Genomic DNA, 20,334 nt, shown 5'->3' with positions numbered 1-20,334 from the left:
AGGCGCATCTGCTGCTCCAAGCTCGTAATTCAGGCGCTGCAAGTTCAACCAAACTATCCAAGTGCGCACGAAATGCCCGAGTCGAAACATAACCAAAACTGAAGTGGGCGCCTGTGGCGCCTCCAAGTATATTTTTGTATTTGCCTTGCAACGTTTACGTTGTATTTTCGCCGTCGTTTACGTATGATAAAAGCGTGTTATCATGTTTGAGAAAAAACGTACTATTGCATTCAAACATACAACGTAATTCGCATTTGTCAGCCTCCGGGATCCCTAGCGCGTCACGTGATTTGTAGTTGCGAGCCTCGGCCGTTTGGCTGTGGTGGCGATACCTGTATTTCTGTTATTCTTCTTTACTACCTTATAACAGCTCTGTTTTCAGTAAGAGTGGTCTTTTTGTAATCAGGAACTGGCTATCTATCGATGCAAACCCACTTCCTTTCTCTCTTTAGTGTCCCTTTAAAAGGGGAACTGAGGAGATTTTAGAATTAAACTAAATTAAAGGAGTCGAATGTATGAAGGCTAAGGTTACTTCATGCCAAGCCGTCTTGCCTGTCTTGCGCTAGCATTTAAATTCACGACGTAATTTCTAAATAAGACTATTACCGCATTCAGGCTTCTCCGCAGTACACGATGACAAATGAGAACACCAGTGATGATGTAGTCTCTATTACAACGCGGAAACGTTTGCTCTGAGGAAGACCAGCGCCAACGAAGGTAAAAGGCACGTGGCGTCATTTGGTGGTGTTAGGTGACTCGATGAAAGATTTGGAAGATGTTGAAAGTTCAAATGTAACCCATAATGACGTCATTGTCTAGTTTCACCACACTGCTGCAATGCTATGACAAGAAGCCTGAGAATTGTCGTAAATTTAATAATAGATTACGTCATAACTTTACATGATAGCGTGAAACTATTTCATTAGTTTAATCTACAACTTTCATATATTATAATGTGCGCATCTCGGGAAATTGTTTTTTGTCATTTTCGCGAGGAAAACTGCCACATTGGTCAGGGCGTCTAGCAACCGGGAATTGTCACGGAAACCATCAAACATTTTTCCATGTCAGGGAAAATGGCACAATATATTCTGCAGTGCATATTCATTTTAAGCTGGCGCACAGCAAGTATGTTACTCATACAGATTTTTTGCACGGCCCCCATTGCGGTTACGACGCAAGGCGAGGCGCGATATATTACTTTGACGCCAGCGCATGGCTGAGCTGCCACAATAGAAGAATCAATACGCACGGGAGTTGGGTACTCAATAAAATATGCGGATGTGCTGCGTCGCGCCGCCAGCGGCCAGTGCGAAAGCGATCGGCAAGCTGAGCTACAGCTGAGGTCCGTTGTAGCATTCCAGTGGTTGACCGCTAACGTTTTTGCGATCTCGCTGCAGGTTTCGCGCTTCGTGTGCGCAATAAAATTGCTTAACACTTTCATGTCCACAGTCACAAACTCTGTACCAGCATCCTGCACTAACGCTGAGATGAAACTCTAGTTGGGTCGCGGACTTTCCTGACAGCACGGCAGTGCGATGGATCCGCCATAGCAGTACGCGGTGGCGGCATCAACTCAAAGTGTACCGTTATCCGAGATGAAATTCGCGCTGTAATTTTAACCCGCGGTTCGTCATCGAGCAGCGCGATTGATGTTCCCTGCACATCTAACAAATCTGGCACTGGCTGATTCCGACGGCACGTTTATGGCTGGCGTCTCCTGGTCTTTGTTCCATGCCCATGTCTTGCAGCTTTCAAAGCCTCGTTAAATGCACGGTTACCATCTACTGTTTTTCCGGAATCTCGATCGCAAGGAAAAACTCCACAAATCAATGCATCGAAAAACGAGCGCATGAAGCAGCGGCCACGGCAGCGAACGCAAAACAGTAAAAAAAAAAAAAAAAAAAAGAAATGGCGCGCCGATCATGTCGGCCAATGGGAGACACGGAACAAGCCCGCTAATCAGAGGCCATAAACGTTCTTTTATAAAACCTATGCGTGCAGCCAGTCCGCTTGAGCGGAGCCATTTTGAGATCGCGCACGAAAACAGGTATATAAACCAAGCCCAAGGTGGCGGCGATCAGTCGGCTGCAACGCCCGCGGCACGCGCGGGAATTTTGAACAAAATTTCTCTTTTCGGGGGGCATATCTTGGCTGCCGTGAAGTTTTGAAAGCCTTTTTATCACATTTCCTGACCAAATTCAGCGTTAATTTGAGTGAAAGTGCTCGAAAGGATAGGCGTTTCGAAAATGAGTTTGTGACAAGACTCTGGAGATGGCTCAGGTCCACGGCTTCCTGGACTGAGGAGGCTGCTCACCTTGGGCGAATATTTCACTCCTGCTCTGAATAAATGTTTGTCTCTCTCCCTCTCTCTCAAAATCGATTTTTGAACATTTTCAACTGTTATAAGACTCGCGTCTCCCTTTATTAACTCTACGACTGTTATCTTTAAGAATTTTCGCTGCTGCAAGTCTCTAACTAATTATATTTTTCAGCCTATTGCGCATTTATTAGCAATCTGAAAGTTTGCAACTTAGACTCGGTTTTCTTTAATGGCCGCAGGCGCCGCCACTATTATGCACCAGGCACGGCCAGTCTCGAGCGCTCTCCCTCGAGACCGACCCTCGCATCGAGGCACCCTATATACACCCGATTTTTGACCAATCAAAACAGCCGGCTTTTGATACATGGGGCCTATAGGAAATTTCGCAGCTGGTAGTATCAAAGAGCTGTGCTGAGGTTAGCATCAGTGCGCTTTTAATTTTCAGTAAACTTGCATCGGTTTTACCCGCCACTAACGCTAATAACAGCCTTTCACTATTGTAAACTGCAAAATATGATTAATAAAAAGCTTTTTCGGGAATTATTCGTTTATGCTCATTATCACCAGCAGCTACATTTTTTAGCCTCTTCACCCGTCAGGGAATTTGAACTGAAATATTATGGGAAAACCTGGAAAAGTCAGGGATTTTGAAAATAGTAGTTTGCTAGACACCCTGTTGGTAACTTTGAAGAGCAATAAGTTAAGGGGGGACGCAGGTCTTAAAATCGCGAAAAATGGTCAAAAATGGCAATTTTTAAAAATTGCTGTTTTGAAGTCTTCAATGTCCCGACTATGCCTCTACAAAATATTATAGCTCAATTCCTACTCAAAGTATTAAAAAAACGGCAATTTAGAAACGTCGGTGAGCCGAAATTGAACGCCAAACGCGAAAATTTGCACCATTTTCAAGCCGCCGTAGCTCCGCGCGGCGCGAACTGATAGGCACCATCTTGGACTCGTTTGAAAGCTCGTTTCCCGCTCTCTCTCCTGGCGTCTCAGCACGCTGTAGGTGTTCGCACAGCGGAGCTTTCGGCATCCGTCCGCAAGGGGTGAATCGTCGCGAGACAGCCGCTGATTGGGTAAAGCGCGCGCTCTCCGAGGCGCAGCCCTCTGATTGGCCCTGACGCATGCCTCACCTCCCGCGACCGCGTTGCCGGTTCTTCGTCGTCTGCTTTTGCCCACTGGCACGTGATTTTTTGCGCTCCTCTTTGTTTCCTAGCATTTCTCGTTCTGCATTTTTTCTCATCGTTCCTGTAAATATTTTGACTATTAACTCGCTCCTCTTAGCTTCGAAGTTATTGTTTTCGTGTGTATTTGCCTGCCTGGTGTCTGTTCCGTGTGTCTCGATGGCACGGGACGCGCGCTTGAAAGCAAGCACGCGAAAAGCAGTCAGCAAAAGGAGACGCGCGTGGAATAAGAAGAGTGCCACATCGAGAACTACAGCTTCGGTGTTGCCGCAAGCTGCAGGGCCGTCGGCGGATGCGGTTTGATTGAACTCGTTGACCACAGTTTTGCCGATGGACGCGGCTGGACCGACATCGTCGATGTCAGCTTCGTTGGTGGACGCCGCGGCTGGACCGTGCCGATCGGCGTCAACTTCGGTGTTACCGCAAGTGTCTGCGGTTCCAGTGGATGCGCCTGGACTTAGCCCGTCGAAAATATCTACTTTTGATGCTCTGCGAGTCGCTTCAAATTCTGTGTCGTCGGAAGCGGCCCAGCCGGCTGAGCTAAGCCTAACGACTACTTCGGCGTTTCCGCACGTCGCTTCAGCGCCGACAGACGCGGCTAAACCGAGCTCGCGTGTTCAACGTTTCGACACAGTGTTTTTTACGGAGGCGGAGTGCGCGGGACGCAAAAAATGTGCAGATAACGCCAAGACGTCATTGGTGAAGAAGTCCGCGACTTCCCGGAAGTTCGAGCTGATGAACGTCAGCACAGTAAGTGTAGACGACGATCGCGGCACTGAGTATATAATTGTTGATATGAGCATACTGAAGAAGCTGTTTGCATCCACAAGCTGCAGCAAGTGTGGGATGGCCAGTGTTCAACTCGCGAAATGCAGCAGAAGAGAGTATGGCTTAGCTGTGAAGTTAGTGCTCACATGTTCGAATTGCGATTTCGCCGAGCGGCACTTTTCGTCGCCACGAGTGCCCAGGAAATCTAGCATCACACCCTTTGAAGTAAATCTGCGGGCGATGAAAGGCATACAAAGTATAGGGAAGGGAGTGACTGCTCTAGCGGATTTTTGTGCAACAATGAACCTCTCCCACCGAGGACTTCACCACAAAACTTTCAGGGGGCACATGAACACCATGGTGAAAGCTTGCCAGGCAGTTGCTACTGCTACAGAAGCAGCAAGTGTCAAAGTGGTGAAGGACTTATACAAAGACTTCCTGAACCCAACAGGAAATGTAGACTTGATATTTGATGGCACATGGAAAACGCGTGGCCACAATTCAAATATTGCAGTTGGCTGCATTATAGAACTGTACACTGGCCTTGTACTGGACCATGTTGTGCTTTCGAGGTACTGTCGTGGGTGCCAAGGGGCACCTGATCCCAGTGTTGATGGTTACGGTGACTGGGCTGTGAACCACAAGTGTATGAAGAACATTGACTGCAATGCCGGACGAATGGAGGCCGAAGCAGCTATGATTTTATTCAATAGGTCCTTGGAAAAAAATGGGTTGCGGTACACAACCATACTTTCGGATGGTGATAGCCGCACATTTCATGCATTGACCCAGGAAGGCGTGTATGGATATACCGTAAAAACCCGCGTATAATACGAGTTTTTTTTCCAACTTTCAGCGTTCCAAATTTCCGCCTCGTATTATTTGCGGATCCCAACCAAAATGTCAAAGTTTTGCGAGAAGTTTTGGTTTCGTTGTTGCCGCGTGGCTACGGCTTGGCTTTGTTATCGATGTGCGGCTACGGCTTGGCTTCGTTGCCCTAACGTGGCCGCACCCCGCAGTGGCCACGACGTCGAGGTGTCGTCTCTTTGTTGTTGAGTCGTCGAGTGCGCACAGCATCAGCGCATGTGCTCTCGTGCAAACCACGGTTCGCGAAAAAGTGCACGCTTTTTTCTTTAAGTGAACGAGCAGGATGCCAGGGTCTCGGAAACAGTACTCGGCTGCTTTTAAGAGAAAGGTGATTTTAGTTGCTGAAAACATCGGCAACAGTGCGGCCGGGAGGCAGTTTGGCGTCACCGAGGGAAGCATTCGCGGATGGCGACGACAGAAAGAAGCCCTTTTCGCGTGCAAGGGAATGCGAAGAAGCTTTCGCGGGCCAAAGAATGGCGCATTCCCGGAAATTGAACTCGCTCTGACGGAGTTCGTACGAGAACAGCGAGCATCGCATCTAGCTGTGAGCGTAGAGCTTATGCAAGCAAAAGCTAGGGAGCTTGCAAGGGAAAAGGGAATTCCGAGCTCCGCCTTCAAAGCAAGCAAGCACTGGATACATCGCTATATGTGCCGTGCTGGATTCTCGCTACGCCGGCGAACCTCGATTTCACAAAAGCTGCCCGAATCCTTCGAAGAGCTGCTGGTGGCTTTTCAGCGCCACGTGATTTCTTTGCGAAAGACCAAAAACTTTCAGCTGGGGCAAATAGGCAATGCTGACCAGACGCCGGTTTACCTGGACATGCCATCGCCCCTCACCGTCCATGAGAAAGGCTCTAAACAAGTTTGTATCCGGTCTACTGGAAACGAGAAGACGCGGGTTACAGTCATGCTATCGTGCACGGCAGACGGCCGCAAGCTCCCGCCCTATGTCATCTTCAAGCGCAAGACAATGCCGAAAGGTGAGGAGCTGCCGAAGAATGTCATCGTGAGATGCCACGAAAAAGGTTGGATGAACGAGGATCTTGTCCTCGACTGGGTGAAGTCAGTGTGGTGCAAACGGCCCGGTGCACTGTTGTCCTTTCCATCCATCCTCGTGCTGGACGCGTTTCGTTGCCATTTGGCCGACTCGGTGAAAAGGCTGCTAAGCGACTGCCGCACAGAACTTGTTGTGATTCCGGGTGGGATGACCTCACAACTTCAGCCTCTCGACGTTTGTGTCAACAAACCCTTCAAGGACGCAGTCAAGCGATGCTACGCGGAATGGATGCGGTCAGGTGAGCCTGCAGTGACGCCGGCCGGGCGGCTGAAGCGAGCATCGCCAGCCACGCTGTGCAAATGGATTGTGGACGCGTGGGCAAGCATCCCAGAGGAGCTTGTGCGCCGTTCGTTTAAGAAGTGCGGCATCTCAAACGCCCTCGATGGCACAGAAGATGAGTACCTGTGGGATGATTTGTCCGACAAAGAAATTTCCGAGGAAAGCGCTGCTGAAGATGAAAGTGATTGAAGTGTGAGGTCCGATTTCAATAAATGTCTTGTTTTTTCTCTCTCGTATTATATGCGGTAAAAACTTTTTTTTTCCATTTCGCGTCTCCAGAATTTCACCTCGTATTATATTCGGGTTCGTATTATACGCGGGTTTTTACGGTATATCCATCGAAAAGAAAGACTGCCTCAACCATGTCCACAAGCGGATGGGGACGGCTCTTCTCAACTTGGTTGAGAAAAAGAAGGCACAAGGGCAATCTCTTGGTGGAAAGGGCAACCTTACCCAAGAAAAGATAAAAAAGATCACCAATTACTATGGGTATGCCTTGCGGAGCCATAGCCACAACGTCGCAGGCATGAAAAAGGCAGTGCAAGCTACGCTGTTGCACCTGACCTCAACAGATGAAGCCCCAGATCACAGTTGCTGTCCTCAAGGAGTTGATTCATGGTGTGCCTTCAATCGTGCTTTGGCAAACCAGGTGGAGCCTCCACCACACAAAAACCCTCTGCCAGGCCATGTTCGCACTGCGCTTGAGCCAGTTTTTGCCAGGCTGGGCGACGAGGCCCTTTTGAAGCGCTGCAAAGATGGCATGACACAGAATGCTATCGAGTACCTGCACTCTGTTATCTGGAGCCAATGCTCTAAAAACACGCATGACTCTTTGCTGGCTGTTCAAAGGGCTGTTGCAGAAGCAGTTTCTCGCTTCAATCAAGGGATGGCAGCAACCAGCAGAGCTGTTGCAGAGCAGCTTGGTTATAGCCCTGGCAGGTGCCTCATTCGTAGGAGCTTTGAAAAAGATAAACAGAGGCTGTGCAGGTCTGATAAGGGTCACACCGATAGTGAAAAGGTGAAGAAGAAGATGGCCAAGAGGCACAGGCCTGACAAAACCCAAGAGTACTGCGCAGGACTTATGTAAATGATTTAAGATTCAGAGACTGTAGCAAGTGACTTTCTGAGCATCTTTTTTTTTGTCAAGTGCCAATGCCATACATAGATTTTCACAGCCATTACATGAACAGATTTATGTAAATTTGGTGTCATTTTGTTCACCAATAACTGGGCTGCATGCTAAAGCATAAAATCTTTCCATGTGATTGGAAAACAAAAGTGGCACAGTGAGTAAAACTTTGAATGCAGTTTTCTCAGCTTTGTTTATTTGGTAAAAAGCCTTGCTTTACGGAACTTTTCATAATGTTTGCATGCACGGATTTTATTGAACTTGGTATCATTTTTTTCAGTAAAATCTCAGCTACATCCTAAAGCTTTCCGTGCTCGATAAAGTCTGATAGACTAGCAATTAGATCAGATGTAAACTAATTACTCCCACATTGTCTTTTTTCTCCTAACTTTGTTATTCATTCATTACCTATATAATGACTTCTTAAAAATTTCCTTAGCTTTAGGATGTGCAGTAGGCTCTTGGAAATGACAGCATATTTTTAAAACCAGTTTTTTTAATTAAGAAATTGCCGTAATGGCCCGTAAGAAAAGACACTATGTGCAGTACATTATCTTGCCATATTTTCATGTCTAGATGAGGTATTTCAAATCTAAATACATATTTGGAATCGCCATTCAAAGATATATCACCATGGCAATTTTCAGCAAGATAGGTTAAGAAATAAAAAGAAGTTTTTAAGACCCTCATCCCCCCTTAATAAATACTTTATCGGAAGTTGTAATATTGTCATCTTGATTCGGAAAGTACTTTGGTAAATCAATTCCTTTTTGTCCGCAAATCCCCATGTCTCGCCTTAGCAAATAATGGTACTATCAGTTTCTAAATCTAAACTGGGAATTGTGTACAAGCAAAAAGAAATTGCAATTGTTGTGTCATGCATTGGAAAGGCTCCCTTTGTAATGGTATGCGATGGCATTTCATTTCTCATATTTTCAGAGCAAAACTTTGATGGTTCTGTGTCAAAGTTGAGAAGTTTTGCATCATTCTTTTATTTATTTGTTAGTTTTGTCTGCTATATATGAAATTGTACCGAGCTCGCACAATCAGTGCTTTCGAGACATTTAACACATGTAATCCTATCTGAAGGTGTGAAGAAAAACTGTGACCCAAAGTTCATTCTGGGAGTTATGTCTGTGCCAGATAGCCTTTCGTATTGGTAGGGGCTGCCAACTTGAGTAGCACTTTTGAGACAGGAATTAAAGCACGCTCTTCCAAGCCACGCAGGCACTTCCGTTCAGCTTAGCAAAAGCGGTCTATGCTTATGTCGTGTAGTTTTTCACATAATTCTCTAGACAATGACTTTGAGCTAATGAGTATTTGTGACCCGAAACTGGAGGGAAAATAAGTGCTAAGTGTAGTTAATTTGCATTTTGGCTTACCATGACAAATCAACTTTTTTTTTTTTTTTTATTGCGAAAGCAATAATACACCTCGTTTAACCGCTCGTCGCCGTGTCCGCGGTCCCCTGGCAGGAGCTGCCAATTTGGGTCTTTCGTTTTACATGGGACTGTTATGTCAGAATCGGCCTGTTAGGACCCTGGCATTCACGTTACCCCTGTAGGCCACTAAGGCACATTCATACGGCTTGGTTAAAGCGGGTCTTTATACAGTACAACCTCGTTCATTCGAAGTCATCGGGACCGCGAGAAATCTTCGAATTAAGCGGGTTTTCGAATTAACCGAACACACCAAGAAATAAGACTTAGGCAAAAAAATTAGTTGCAGGAACGTGTTACCTTTATTGGGCATATTTTGAATTACTACTGAAAGTAATCAGAGATGCTGGTTTGCTGCGTCCGGTAGTTTGCAGCTCCTAAGGTCATGCTCTCGAGTTGGTCAAATAGACGAAACATCTCTGAACTTCCACCGCGGCACTCAACAGAACTGCGGATAACGTTCAGCGATCCGATAACTTCACCAAGAGCAGGTGCTCGGGGAGGCTCGTCGGTGTCGTCGTCGCTATCGTCGCTGTCATCGCGCATGTTCGTACCAGCAGTGATCTCACTCCTCCAAGTCAGAGTAGCCAGTCTGCTCTTCGCTCTCAATGTTGATATACTCGGCGAAGCCGACTGCGTTGGACTCATCCTCGGTCTTCGAACAAGCGGCCAACTCGGTCTTCGAACAAGCGCTCTTGCCTGCTTCCTGGATCAAGCAGAACTTCTGCTGCAGCGTTAAAGTCTTGTACTTTGGCATTTCTGCACTGCTACGGTCACAAAGCTAGCACTTCTGCACAGTCCCGCCCAAAAAAACGGCACAGTAGCCGACCCCTAACCACAGCGCACAACACAAAGAAATGGCGCAGGCGAGACCGGCGCGGCGGTGGTGGTGGCGTACTTGCAGTGTCGGAGGCACGGGGGAAGAGTGGGCGAAGCACACCAAGGGATGGAGTGGGGGCGAGGTCACGTGATAAAAACCGGTATGCCCGCCGTGTTGCAGTGAAGCACGTCTTCTCCTCTGCAGGCGCGTGTTTCGGCGGTGCGCGAGGCGCACTGTGGACCGATTTTTGTGCAGAGAGTGCTCCGGCTGGGGCGCTTCGCCTATAAATCATCACCATTACTATGTGGCTTTGGCTCGCGGCTCCGTAGGGCCGTCGTTTCGCCGGGTTCGCGGCGAAACATGGATCAGGCATTGCCGCATAGCAGTCAAAATTTTCGAATTAACCGGGCTGGCGCAGGCCGCCTGTTCGAATTATCCGGCCAAATTTACATTGGAAAATACGGGACCGCAGAAAACCTTCGAATTATCCGGGATTTCGAATTAACCGAGTTCGAATTATCGAGGTTTTACTGTATGTGGGCTGGGGAAGAAGAACGCTCGGTCACCCGCAGCTAATGCTTTATAACCTGTTTATAACAATATTTCCTTGGAACTTCAGTATTACTACAAGTAAGTTTGACTATATTGCCAAGAAGCATGCTCTTTGGTTTAGCAGTTTGCAACTCTTGGTTGCATCACAGAATTAGCATGATAAAAAATAGGAAAGAGCAGCCTCAGCATGCAGCTTTGACATTGCAGTGGACATTAGCTTACACTTAGGTAACATTGAACAGTATTGGCATCTTTGTTTAGTGTTGTTCAATTAGTGAAAAGGTTACAGTTCTGCTTGGTTTTAAACAGAGCGACCAGAATGGCTGAGTGGACAGAGATGATGTGCAGGTGTTTGCCTTGTCGACGCACCCATACGGGTGCCGGGTGATCCAGCGTATCCTGGAGCACTGCACGGGGGAGCAGACTGGCCCTGTGCTGGAGGAACTGCACCAGCACACGGAGCAGCTGGTCCAGGACCAGTATGGCAACTATGTGGTGCAGCATGTGCTCGAGCATGGCCGCCCCGAGGACAAGGGCCGCATCGTGGCCGCCGTCCGGGGCCGGGTGCTGCCCCTCTCCCAGCACAAGTTCGCCAGCAACGTGGTGGAGAAGTGCGTCACGCATGCTTCCCGCTCGGAGCGCGCCCTGCTTATTGAGGAGGTGTGCGCCTATGTTGATGGGTAAGTATCCGGCTCAGCATAAACTTGTGGCTTAGATTTATTCTGTATCTGAGGCAAAAGTTGCCCCTCTGCTGTCACATCACAAATGCATACCTGCAAACCATCCCGAAATGCGTACCTGCAAACCAACCTGCCACTACTTGTAGGAACGCCTTTCGGGAAAAGTGCCTCTTTCAGTGGCATAGTTCCATATATTGGGATGTTTCGTTTACGAGCGTTCATTAAACATGCTCAGTTATGCTATATCTTTGCATGTGATTTTTAAGGGGGATTCTTTGCCTCTTCAGTATGGAATACGTGGGGCGCCAAGAATATGGGGGTTACTCTTGCAATAATGCGCCAAGGGGGGCTCTATGCTAGTCGCCTTCTAGCTTCAGTGTGCCAGCACTAATAGGCAGAGCTGTGACCCCCATTCCGCGGTGCGAGTCCGGCCAGAGGGGACAAACACCAGGTTACGTACTCGAACAGGCTTTATTATGCCTGAGTATGCGGCAAGGCACGGCAGTTTAATACAACCGCCGTAGCGAGCAAAGGCGAGCAAAAAAAAACACCGAATGGGGAAGCACACACGAGGAGGTGAGAGAAGTGTTCTGCTCACCTGGCTTGGCCTCGCGCTCACGACTTGCTGCGGTAAGTGCGTACGATGACCGCGCGGTGAGGGTGAAGCGGCGGTCTCCCCAACGGAAAACAGAACCGTGCGCCTGCACGACCAACCGTCATAAGACCCTGAAAAAGTTGTGACAGGAGCGCTCTTCATCTTGTACCAGGGAGAGGAAGTAGCCCGGGTAGGTCGGGAGGAGAGAGGGAAATCCACTTGGTGTCGCTGTGGGAGACTGGGAGGAATGTAGCAAGGGCGGCCGGCGTGCCCTCCTCCTCCACTAACCTCTCTAACATTGGCGTAACTTGCATGATAATTGCGGCTGTTATAATTGGGGCAGGGGATTCGTGTGTATCCCCACAGGGGTCAACTGCATATGTGGGTGGTATATAATGTACCCTTGTACTTTACTTGGTGCAGACTGATTCAGTGGAACCATAACCTGGACAGCTGCAGTCCAGTAAGCATTTTTCCGTGACCTTGTCGATGCAGGCTGCTGTTTGGAGTGCTTGAATTGAGAGTTGAAAACGGCTTATTTGAAAATATAATTTTTTTTTTTTTTTTAAATGTCTTAAGCAGTCCCTTAGCATCTCTTCTGTGGTAGTTACAAGGGAGCTGCTGCCCTGTCTCAGCAGTGGCACGTGCAGCAAGTGGCCAGCGTCTGTGTTGCAGAGGTTTCTCCTTTGTGTAATGCAGGCCGCACAGTGCCTTATACACCATGATGAAGGACCAGTACGCCAACTACGTGGTGCAGAAGATGATAGAGGTGGCCGAGCCGCCTCAGCGCAAGCTGCTACTCCACAAGATCCGTCCGCACGTGCCCTCCTTGCGCAAGTACACCTATGGCAAGCACATCCTGGCCAAGCTGGAGAAGCACCTGCTCAAGAGCGGCGACCAGATGCTCTCCTCCTCAGGGGGAGGACAGGGTGGGCCCTCTAATGGGGCCCTCTGAGTTCGTGCCTCGTCCCCTCTCGCCTCCTCTGCGCTGCTGTCACAGCGACACCGCGTCACACGCGAACTTCCTTGAACAGCCTGAACAGCCATGCGCGCCCTGCCAACGGAGAAGAAGCAGCGGGCAAAGGTGTCATGGCTTCCACTTGTCGCATCACCTGCCCATGTGTGGCAGGATCTCTTCTGCTTTTTGCTTTGGTGCACCTTTTCAGCGAGACGCACATGATGTCAGGATGCCTCACCTCTTCATTCATGGGGCCAACAAGTTGAGCTGCCATAGCTGTCTGGCCGGAAGGCGAGTGAAGTGCGCGTCAGCTTTTGAAAAGGCACCACTCTTTCGCTTCCTCATCCCATACTTCACTCCTTTGCCTTCGGGAGCTTCATTTTGCTCTTGTTTTCTGCACTGTCCCCATATTTCGTTTGGCACCAACTCGTATGAGCACCTGCATCTTCCTTCTTCGTGTTAGCTCAGCTCTTTCCTCGACATTTACTGTACAGAGGTAAACTGTCAGCTGCTGCACAAAGTGTCTGTGTGCATGTACAGACTTCTTCTGCCTGTACATTTGTCTGCCCTTACAGCATCTCATCTTTCCTTTCTTTTGTCTTCATCGTACATATACAGTTGGCTTCTTTTTGTTTTTCTTTCCCATTTCCTTGGCAATATGGAAGGTGCCAATTGTGCATTCGTGCAATTTTTCGTCATCTAGTTTCTGGCAAATTTTGTTGATTAGCTCTTGAGAGCCAACTCCCCTTAAAAAAGGCAAATAGCAGCGACTTGAATCGTGCCTGCTGCTGCTCCCCTTCACTGTTCCTTGTACAGTGTTCAGGTGCATGTTGTGCGCACTGTTGCTTTTTGACACTCATGACTGTTCTTTTTGGTCAGATCATAATGCCGCTTCCCACTTGGCCCTGAAGAGTTTGTTTCCTCAGGCCAAGGGCAAACCTAATTTGTTGATCAATGTCTCGAGCACAGCTCGACTTCTCGCTTCCTCATCTTTCTTTTTTTGTACAGCATCTTTCAATTAGTGTGTACAGACTGCAGATTCATCATCCCACCTTTTCATCATTCTTTTCGCGCCCCTACCCCCATTTTCTCCTCTTTCTGCACCTCTTTTACCCATTTTCATAGATTGTTAAGTAATGTTGTGACAAAGCCGTGCTCCTTTTAAAGCCTCTGCTTTTTTCTTTTTTCCCCTGGCCCTCCATCTTTCAAGGGGGTGTGCTGGCTTTCTGTTAATAAGGCAGCTCCGTGCTGTGTGCGCGCATGCCTGTTTTGTACAGCCTGTGGAAATCTGGAGCTGCAAGAGTTGCATTCGCTGACGAGTCTTCTTCACGCAGCATCTCTTGGCCCGCGAATTGTGTCATTGTGAGAAATATTACGGAAAGGCGCACACCACTGCACACACTGTAGAGCACAGTGCCAGCTCTCATTTGTTTTTTCTTTTCTTCTTCTTTTTTTTTTTTTTTTTTTTTTTTTTTTTTTTTTTTTTTTACAAGCATGCATTAGTTGCACAACATTATTGTATCAGAGCTTTCACATCATGCTGGCAAGGGTTTTAGAGGAAGAAACACAATGGTGACACACTCATTCTCCCTCCCGCTAGGCGACTGTTTTTAGGACACTGTAAAAAGGAATTGTGACGAGGCATTTGCCTACAAAACTTGTCCATTATGTATATTGCTGTAAATTAAGAGGAAGACTAACAATGTTACTATACTTGCCAACCTGTCTGTCTGCCTGAATTCTTCATTGCTGCTCTTCTCCCGCTCTCTTTCACTAACCCCGTGACTGTTTTTATCACCATTGTTTTGGGGTTGTAGATATGTGGGTACGTGTCAATAGCGCACGGTAGTGTTGCTTCGTGGGGTGTGAAGGTTTGGCCTTTGTTTTTTGTTTTTTTTTTATTAATATTCATCGGTAAATTTATGGAAGCGCTAAGGTGGATCAGCTTTTTGTTTAAAGGGCACATATAAATAATTCCCCCCCCCCCCCCCCCCTTTCCCACTTTAGTTGCGATCTCAAGTGTGAGAAGCTTATTTATTTCCTTCTGCATATGTATGTAAAGAGTGTCATATATCTGAACATATGTATATCCCTGTGCTTTCGTTTTTAGAATGTGCATAGCCAAATGGTAATAGAAGCAGTGCAGTTATGTCTTGCAGTCACTATTCCACCTCAAGTCAGCTAGGCTTGTATGAACTCAATTTGGTATACACAGTGTAGGAAATTGCATGCAGGCTTTGTATATGTTTGAATTCATTTTCTTCTCTCTCTCCTTTAGGTGATAGGCCAAAGTAATAGTCATGTTTGTATATCTAGCACCGAATAATGTTCCCGTCCACTATGCCTTTAGAGAGTTCACTGTTTCAGTCTTCATCTTGTTTTTCAAACAAGACATTACTCCGGTCTTACTAGCAACCTAGTTTCACTTTTTGTTGTTACTGGTTGCTGGCCTGGTACTGGATGGTTGTAAACTTTTCATCAGGCTGGCTTAGTGTGACTCATGCACCGATATGCCGCTTGACTTCATTGGTTTGTTCATTCCCCAAAAGGCCAAGGCCTTGCTTTGCTGCTACTCATTGTTTTTACCTATCACACCTCTCATAAGTGTAGAACATCTCATGAGGTTTGTAGTTAAAATGACCCGGCTACCTCCTGTTTGAGCCATTAGCTCTTTTAAGGAGCTTACTGGCAGATTTGGATGTGCGCAGGCAGGATGACTAGAACTATGCTTCGTAGTTTTGTGCTAAAATACCTTCCAATTTAGGCAGTGCTCGGCTTGTTTGTAATGTGCGCTAGTTCTTTCTCCCTTTTGTCGTTCCCACTCTACAGAAATTTATAAAATTGTCTATTTTATTTACATTTCTGCTATCACAACTAGAAATAAGCAGATAATGTTTTGAAGAGAAGGTTAGTTACTGGAAAAGCAAAGAGTTGAATCGAGTGACATATTCTGGCAAGGTGTGCTAAATGGAGTTAATTGTGTATGTACTAAGTAAACTTCTCATTTTGGGTACTAGAAGCACACTTAGACCGAGTGGGAGCTTCTGCTCACGGCTCAGCTTGGTGTACGCCGTCTGTGGTGCAGATTTAGGTCTGGAGAAGAAAATCGTGGCTGGTTCGCATTTGAGGGTAAAGCTGATTGTGACAGACATCACTTCTTTTTTGTATTTTTTGTGTTACTCCGTGCCCTTCGTTGTCTTGAAACAAGGTTGCATATTTTCCTCTTGCATGTTAGACTGGGTTGCTACTCTGAGCGTGACCAGGTGTTGTCGCACACTTGCACAAATAGCCGCAGTCTTTTTTTGTGTGCGTATGTGTGTGCCAGCTTTTTTGGCCTCGTGCCACACGGGCAGTTTTGGCGTGTGGGTGACTTGTGACTTGCTTGCGAGACCCCTTCCCACCCCTCTTTGTGTGGCTATATACATATATATTTGTGAGTGTTTTAAGCATGTAATAATTCCCTTGAATATGTGCTTGTCTTGCACCCCTCTTCGGTAACACCTTTATAAAAGTTTACAGCAGCCACTCGGGTGTTTAGCCCTCCCCATTCTCTACTCTGCTCTCGCACATTTGCTTCTGTGTTATACATACACTTGTATAATTATATACAACGTATAACATGCCCTTGCCTCTACTTTGTAGGCAATGTGTAAAGCGTACTGCAGGCACTCTGCTCCCCCTCTTTTTTTATATATATATGCCTGTTGTACTTGGTGAAAGTGGGAGTTAGGCTTGATGTATTGTTATTGTAATTACCATGTACAGTGTGTTGCCCTTAATTATTCTCTTTTTTTTTTTTTCCGAGAGGCTAGGGAAAGCTAAATTTGGCACTTTTGAAGGCTGTTTTTTTTGTGTGTGCGTGTGCATGTTACTATTTCTTTATGGGCCTCTCTCACTGTTGTAATATGTGGGGAGACAATTGCAACAAAAAAAAAAGGACTAGTTTTAACCGTAGACACTCACTACTCCCACTTCTAGACTGTTCGTGTATGTAAGCCACATCCAACACTGTGTACCATATATATATATATACATTTATATATATATAAATATATACATACATTTCAGCAGCAACAACCACCACTGCAGCAGACAGATGTGTCCCCAGTATTTCTTTCTCCATACCATTCTTTTAGCAGATTGTACAAATGTAAATTGTATAATTTTTATCACCAACACTTTTTGCAGTGCAAAATACGGTAGGACCCGCCGACAGTGATCATTGTGTCCCCACAGGGGAGCAATCCAAACAGAACCACAGTTGCGTCGGCAGCTATGTGGTGTTTCAAGGCTGGCACACTTGGTGTTACGTGTACAAGGTACGGTCATCTGCAAAATAACATTGGCAGTAGGAGGCAAATCTGCTCTAAATTTCTGATTTTCACGCGAGGCAGATAGCACTTCGGAGTGTGACCTTAGAGAGGGGAGCTGCACATTCATATTGACAGCGCCTCAGTGGCAGTCATGACAAGCAATCGGAAACCATGACCGGGGATGGTGCGCATCTGTCCACAAAGGAGCAGTGCAAACAGCAATGGGCATATTGTGATTGTCGCTATTGTGCCGATTATTTTGTTTCACCAGGCCTAAAATCTGACTCTGAGGCTGAGGTAATGCACAGTAGCAGATTGCGCAACTTGGGGGCCTATTACCGAGAAATGTTTCATTTGATGACATCACTGGTCATTTTATTTTGCTGTCGCAGTGCCTTAAAAATGTGCATCGATGGCCATATTGTTGAGCATGACGGGCTGGCCGTATCTTGTACATGATGAGTGTCCGCTGTACCAAACTGGCGACATTCTCAGTTGGGTAAAATTGCTTCTCTGCCTGTTGTTCCATACGGCACGAGCATCCCGTGTGTGACACCACTGATGTGCCTCGACTTGAATCACCTCCAGCTGACCGTTCGTTACTTAGGATCCTGTGTATACCGCTTCACAGCGTCTGCCCCTCCAAGGCTGTTCAGACCATTTCTTTCTTTTGTTTTCTTTCTTTTTTTTTTTCGCATTCATCTTGGGTGGGGAAGCATTCTCTTGAATTGGCGGTCGTCCTTCAGTCTCTCTTGTGGCCTGTAAAGTTTGCACGTGACCCAGGGAAAGATGAGATGTCGACGAGCTTAACCTGTTGTATCATAAGAAAAACTATTTATGAATGATGAGGTAACTCTTTGTAAATGTGTGTACAGAGCTTGCTTGGGCGCTCGTCGTCACAGGCATCTCAAAGAACCCTTGGTTTTCTGGCCCAACGTGCCTCTTGTTTAAGTTGTCAGTTGCCATTTTTTTTTTCTTTGTGTGTATGCTCCTTGAATAATTTTTTGTTTCTTTTTATTTCTTTAAAAGCCCTGGGAGCAAACTGTAGATAGATAGGCATTTAAGAACTTGGGCGCAGAACATTTTTTCGTTAGTGTATATAAAAGAGAAAAGTTTAACCAAGGGTAACGCTGAATTCTTGGGGCAATAAAAGAAAGTCAAAGCCGCCTATTTTCTATTGGCTGCTTGAAAGATGCTTGCTAGAAGGCTCTTAGGGATGTAGTACTGTGCAGTTTTTTATCATCTTGTAGGGTTGTATTAAACTGTATGTGCTCTCACGTCAAGGATGTGTGCAGCTTTCAGTGTCTGAGTAAGTTTAACTAAAAGATTACTAAAAAATGGCTTTGTTGGGTAGGGTGGACAGCAGTGCGGTACCACATCTGCTCAGGGCCGTCTAGCGAGCTTGCGTTCCATTGGTTTGAAATTCTAGGTTTACTTGCCCCTGCTTTGTTAGTGTACAGTTTTAATGCAATTTCATGATGCCTTGGCTGTTTATTTTTTTATTTTTTTTTATTTTTTTTTTTTTTTTTTTTGTAAGGCAGTTGTTTTGTAAACATAGAATGGGAGTAAATTTCAAGTCTGTAAGATAGAATGTCAATGGCAGCGCTGAATGAACTTGCGATTTTGATACGTCGTTTCTTCCAATTGGATCTTGGATATATCCATTGTAAATGGTCATTAAATCACCTGTCCATAGGAAACGGTTTTCCATTCACAGGCCCAGACGCGTCGATTGTCAGTCTCATAAACTGTAACATTGAATAAAGCGGTTTTTTAATGACTAATGGCATGTTATTTTTTTTTTCTTTTGAGGACAATACTGGGAGCAATCAGAATGCCTACCTCAAATGGTTAGCTTGCTGGGTATGGATGTAACTTGTCAGTGTGTGACCGAAAGTGTACTTGTTGTGGAAGCATGCCCCCCCCCCCCCCTTTTTTTTTTTCTTAGAACTTGCATTGGTCAAAAATCTTCCTCTCTTTAATGCTTATTTGTTTACATGACTAGTGAATATTCTGTACTTTATTGATGTCTTGCTATTTTCGATTTATTTCTTATGCTTCTTTTCCTGTTGACCTTTTATCAGTGCATAGCTAGTCTAAATGGTGTATGTACATGAATGGGCTTTTATCCTGGCAGTGAGCCATTTGCAGGTGGCAGACTGTTTGCTGTTCTCAGTTTTTTTTTAATCGCACATGTGATTTAAAACACATTTTTGGGACACCTCTGTTCTTGAACAAAGCGTTTTTTTTTTTTTTCTTCCTAGCATTTCTGGACATATTTCCACCGCCTTTTATTTATTGTATTTTATCTCTCCCCATTTTGTCTTTAGCTTGAAGCTCCCAGTGTATCCTGATCATTACTTGGTACACATTGTCCAGGAGAGAGATAAAGTGGTAGGCCTACGATTGTTTTGAACAAATCTTTGCGAACCATGTGTGTCTCCGGTGTGACAACTCTCCTCCTGAGCATGCAGCTATGTGCACTTAATTGAAACTTGGTTTGGTTGCTGGGCAGGTGTTGCGTTCTGGTGCTACAGCTTTTTTTATTTTCCAAACTCGTGCTGAAATGAAGATTACCTGTCCTTGTCAACTATCGTGCGCACATGCCTACTACGTTACATTCTGCAAACTTCCTGGTCGATCACTGAAAATTGCATACCCTCTTTAATAGTGAAATTAGTGTAGTAGAGCTTTACCATGCTCATATCTGGGTCAACGTAATATGACGTCGCCTTACTAGTTTCATTTTCCAATTTCCTGTCCTTTACCATTGGCTCAAGGAACACCACGCTTTGGGCTCGAGCAAGTAGCAAAGAGCGAACAAGGGACATGGCACTGCTTCAGCAATGATGAAAGGCAGGAAATTTGAAAATGGAATATCATCAGTTTTGGAACCTTTATATTGATCTGAGATTGCTTCACTTTGAACCGTCGTTTATATTTTTGCCGGTGCCGAAAAGATGTGCACAAGTTTTTAGCTGCTGCTCAGTGAGCGTGGGCCTGCTGCACTGAGGGAAACACTGTGCCTTGTCATTTTGCTGCTGGGACAGTCACAACAAACCGCGCTGGAACAGCGGTGGCCGTAGTGGTCCGGTGGTTCTTCACATTGCAGTCTTCTTTCTCTCGTCATCTGGGGCTTGTGTTGTATAATCCATTTCGCGTCTGATGTTAGCATATTGTGTACGTCGTTGTACCATACTGATCTTGTACACGCTTGTGTTTGGATACTGTAGAAAAATAAATGCCTTTGGAGTAAAAGAAGATGCTGTATCGTGTTGTTTTAATGCAGAAACATTGCCACTGTCTTTTTTGGATTTCACTGAGGTGGTTGTGAAGTCTCCTTTGAAGGTCAACTGCTTGAAAAAAA

At 46.1% G+C, this 20,334-nt stretch overlaps 1 protein-coding gene across 3 annotated transcripts in view; it reads left to right on the top strand.

Annotated features, from left to right (window-relative positions):
- pum (pumilio) overlaps positions 1 to 20,228 on the top strand; it is an 87,578-nt gene extending 67,350 nt beyond the window's left edge. For all 3 annotated transcript variants that reach the window (XM_084601538.1, XM_084601539.1, XM_084601540.1), the window contains 2 exons: positions 10,770 to 11,101; positions 12,396 to 20,228. In XM_084601538.1, the coding sequence (XP_084457664.1) occupies positions 10,770 to 11,101; positions 12,396 to 12,651 (588 nt within the window). In that variant the 3' untranslated portion in view covers positions 12,652 to 20,228. The remainder of the gene's footprint in view (positions 1 to 10,769; positions 11,102 to 12,395) is intronic.
- Positions 20,229 to 20,334: the final 106 nt, after the last annotated feature.

The sequence above is a fragment of the Amblyomma maculatum genome, chromosome 4, assembly GCF_055883805.1.
Source record: "Amblyomma maculatum isolate TAMU_Amacu chromosome 4, ASM5588380v1, whole genome shotgun sequence".
Taxonomy (NCBI): domain Eukaryota; kingdom Metazoa; phylum Arthropoda; class Arachnida; order Ixodida; family Ixodidae; genus Amblyomma; species Amblyomma maculatum.
The sequence above is the reverse complement of the archived record's forward strand: the minus strand, read 5'-3'. Positions and strand labels throughout refer to the sequence as shown.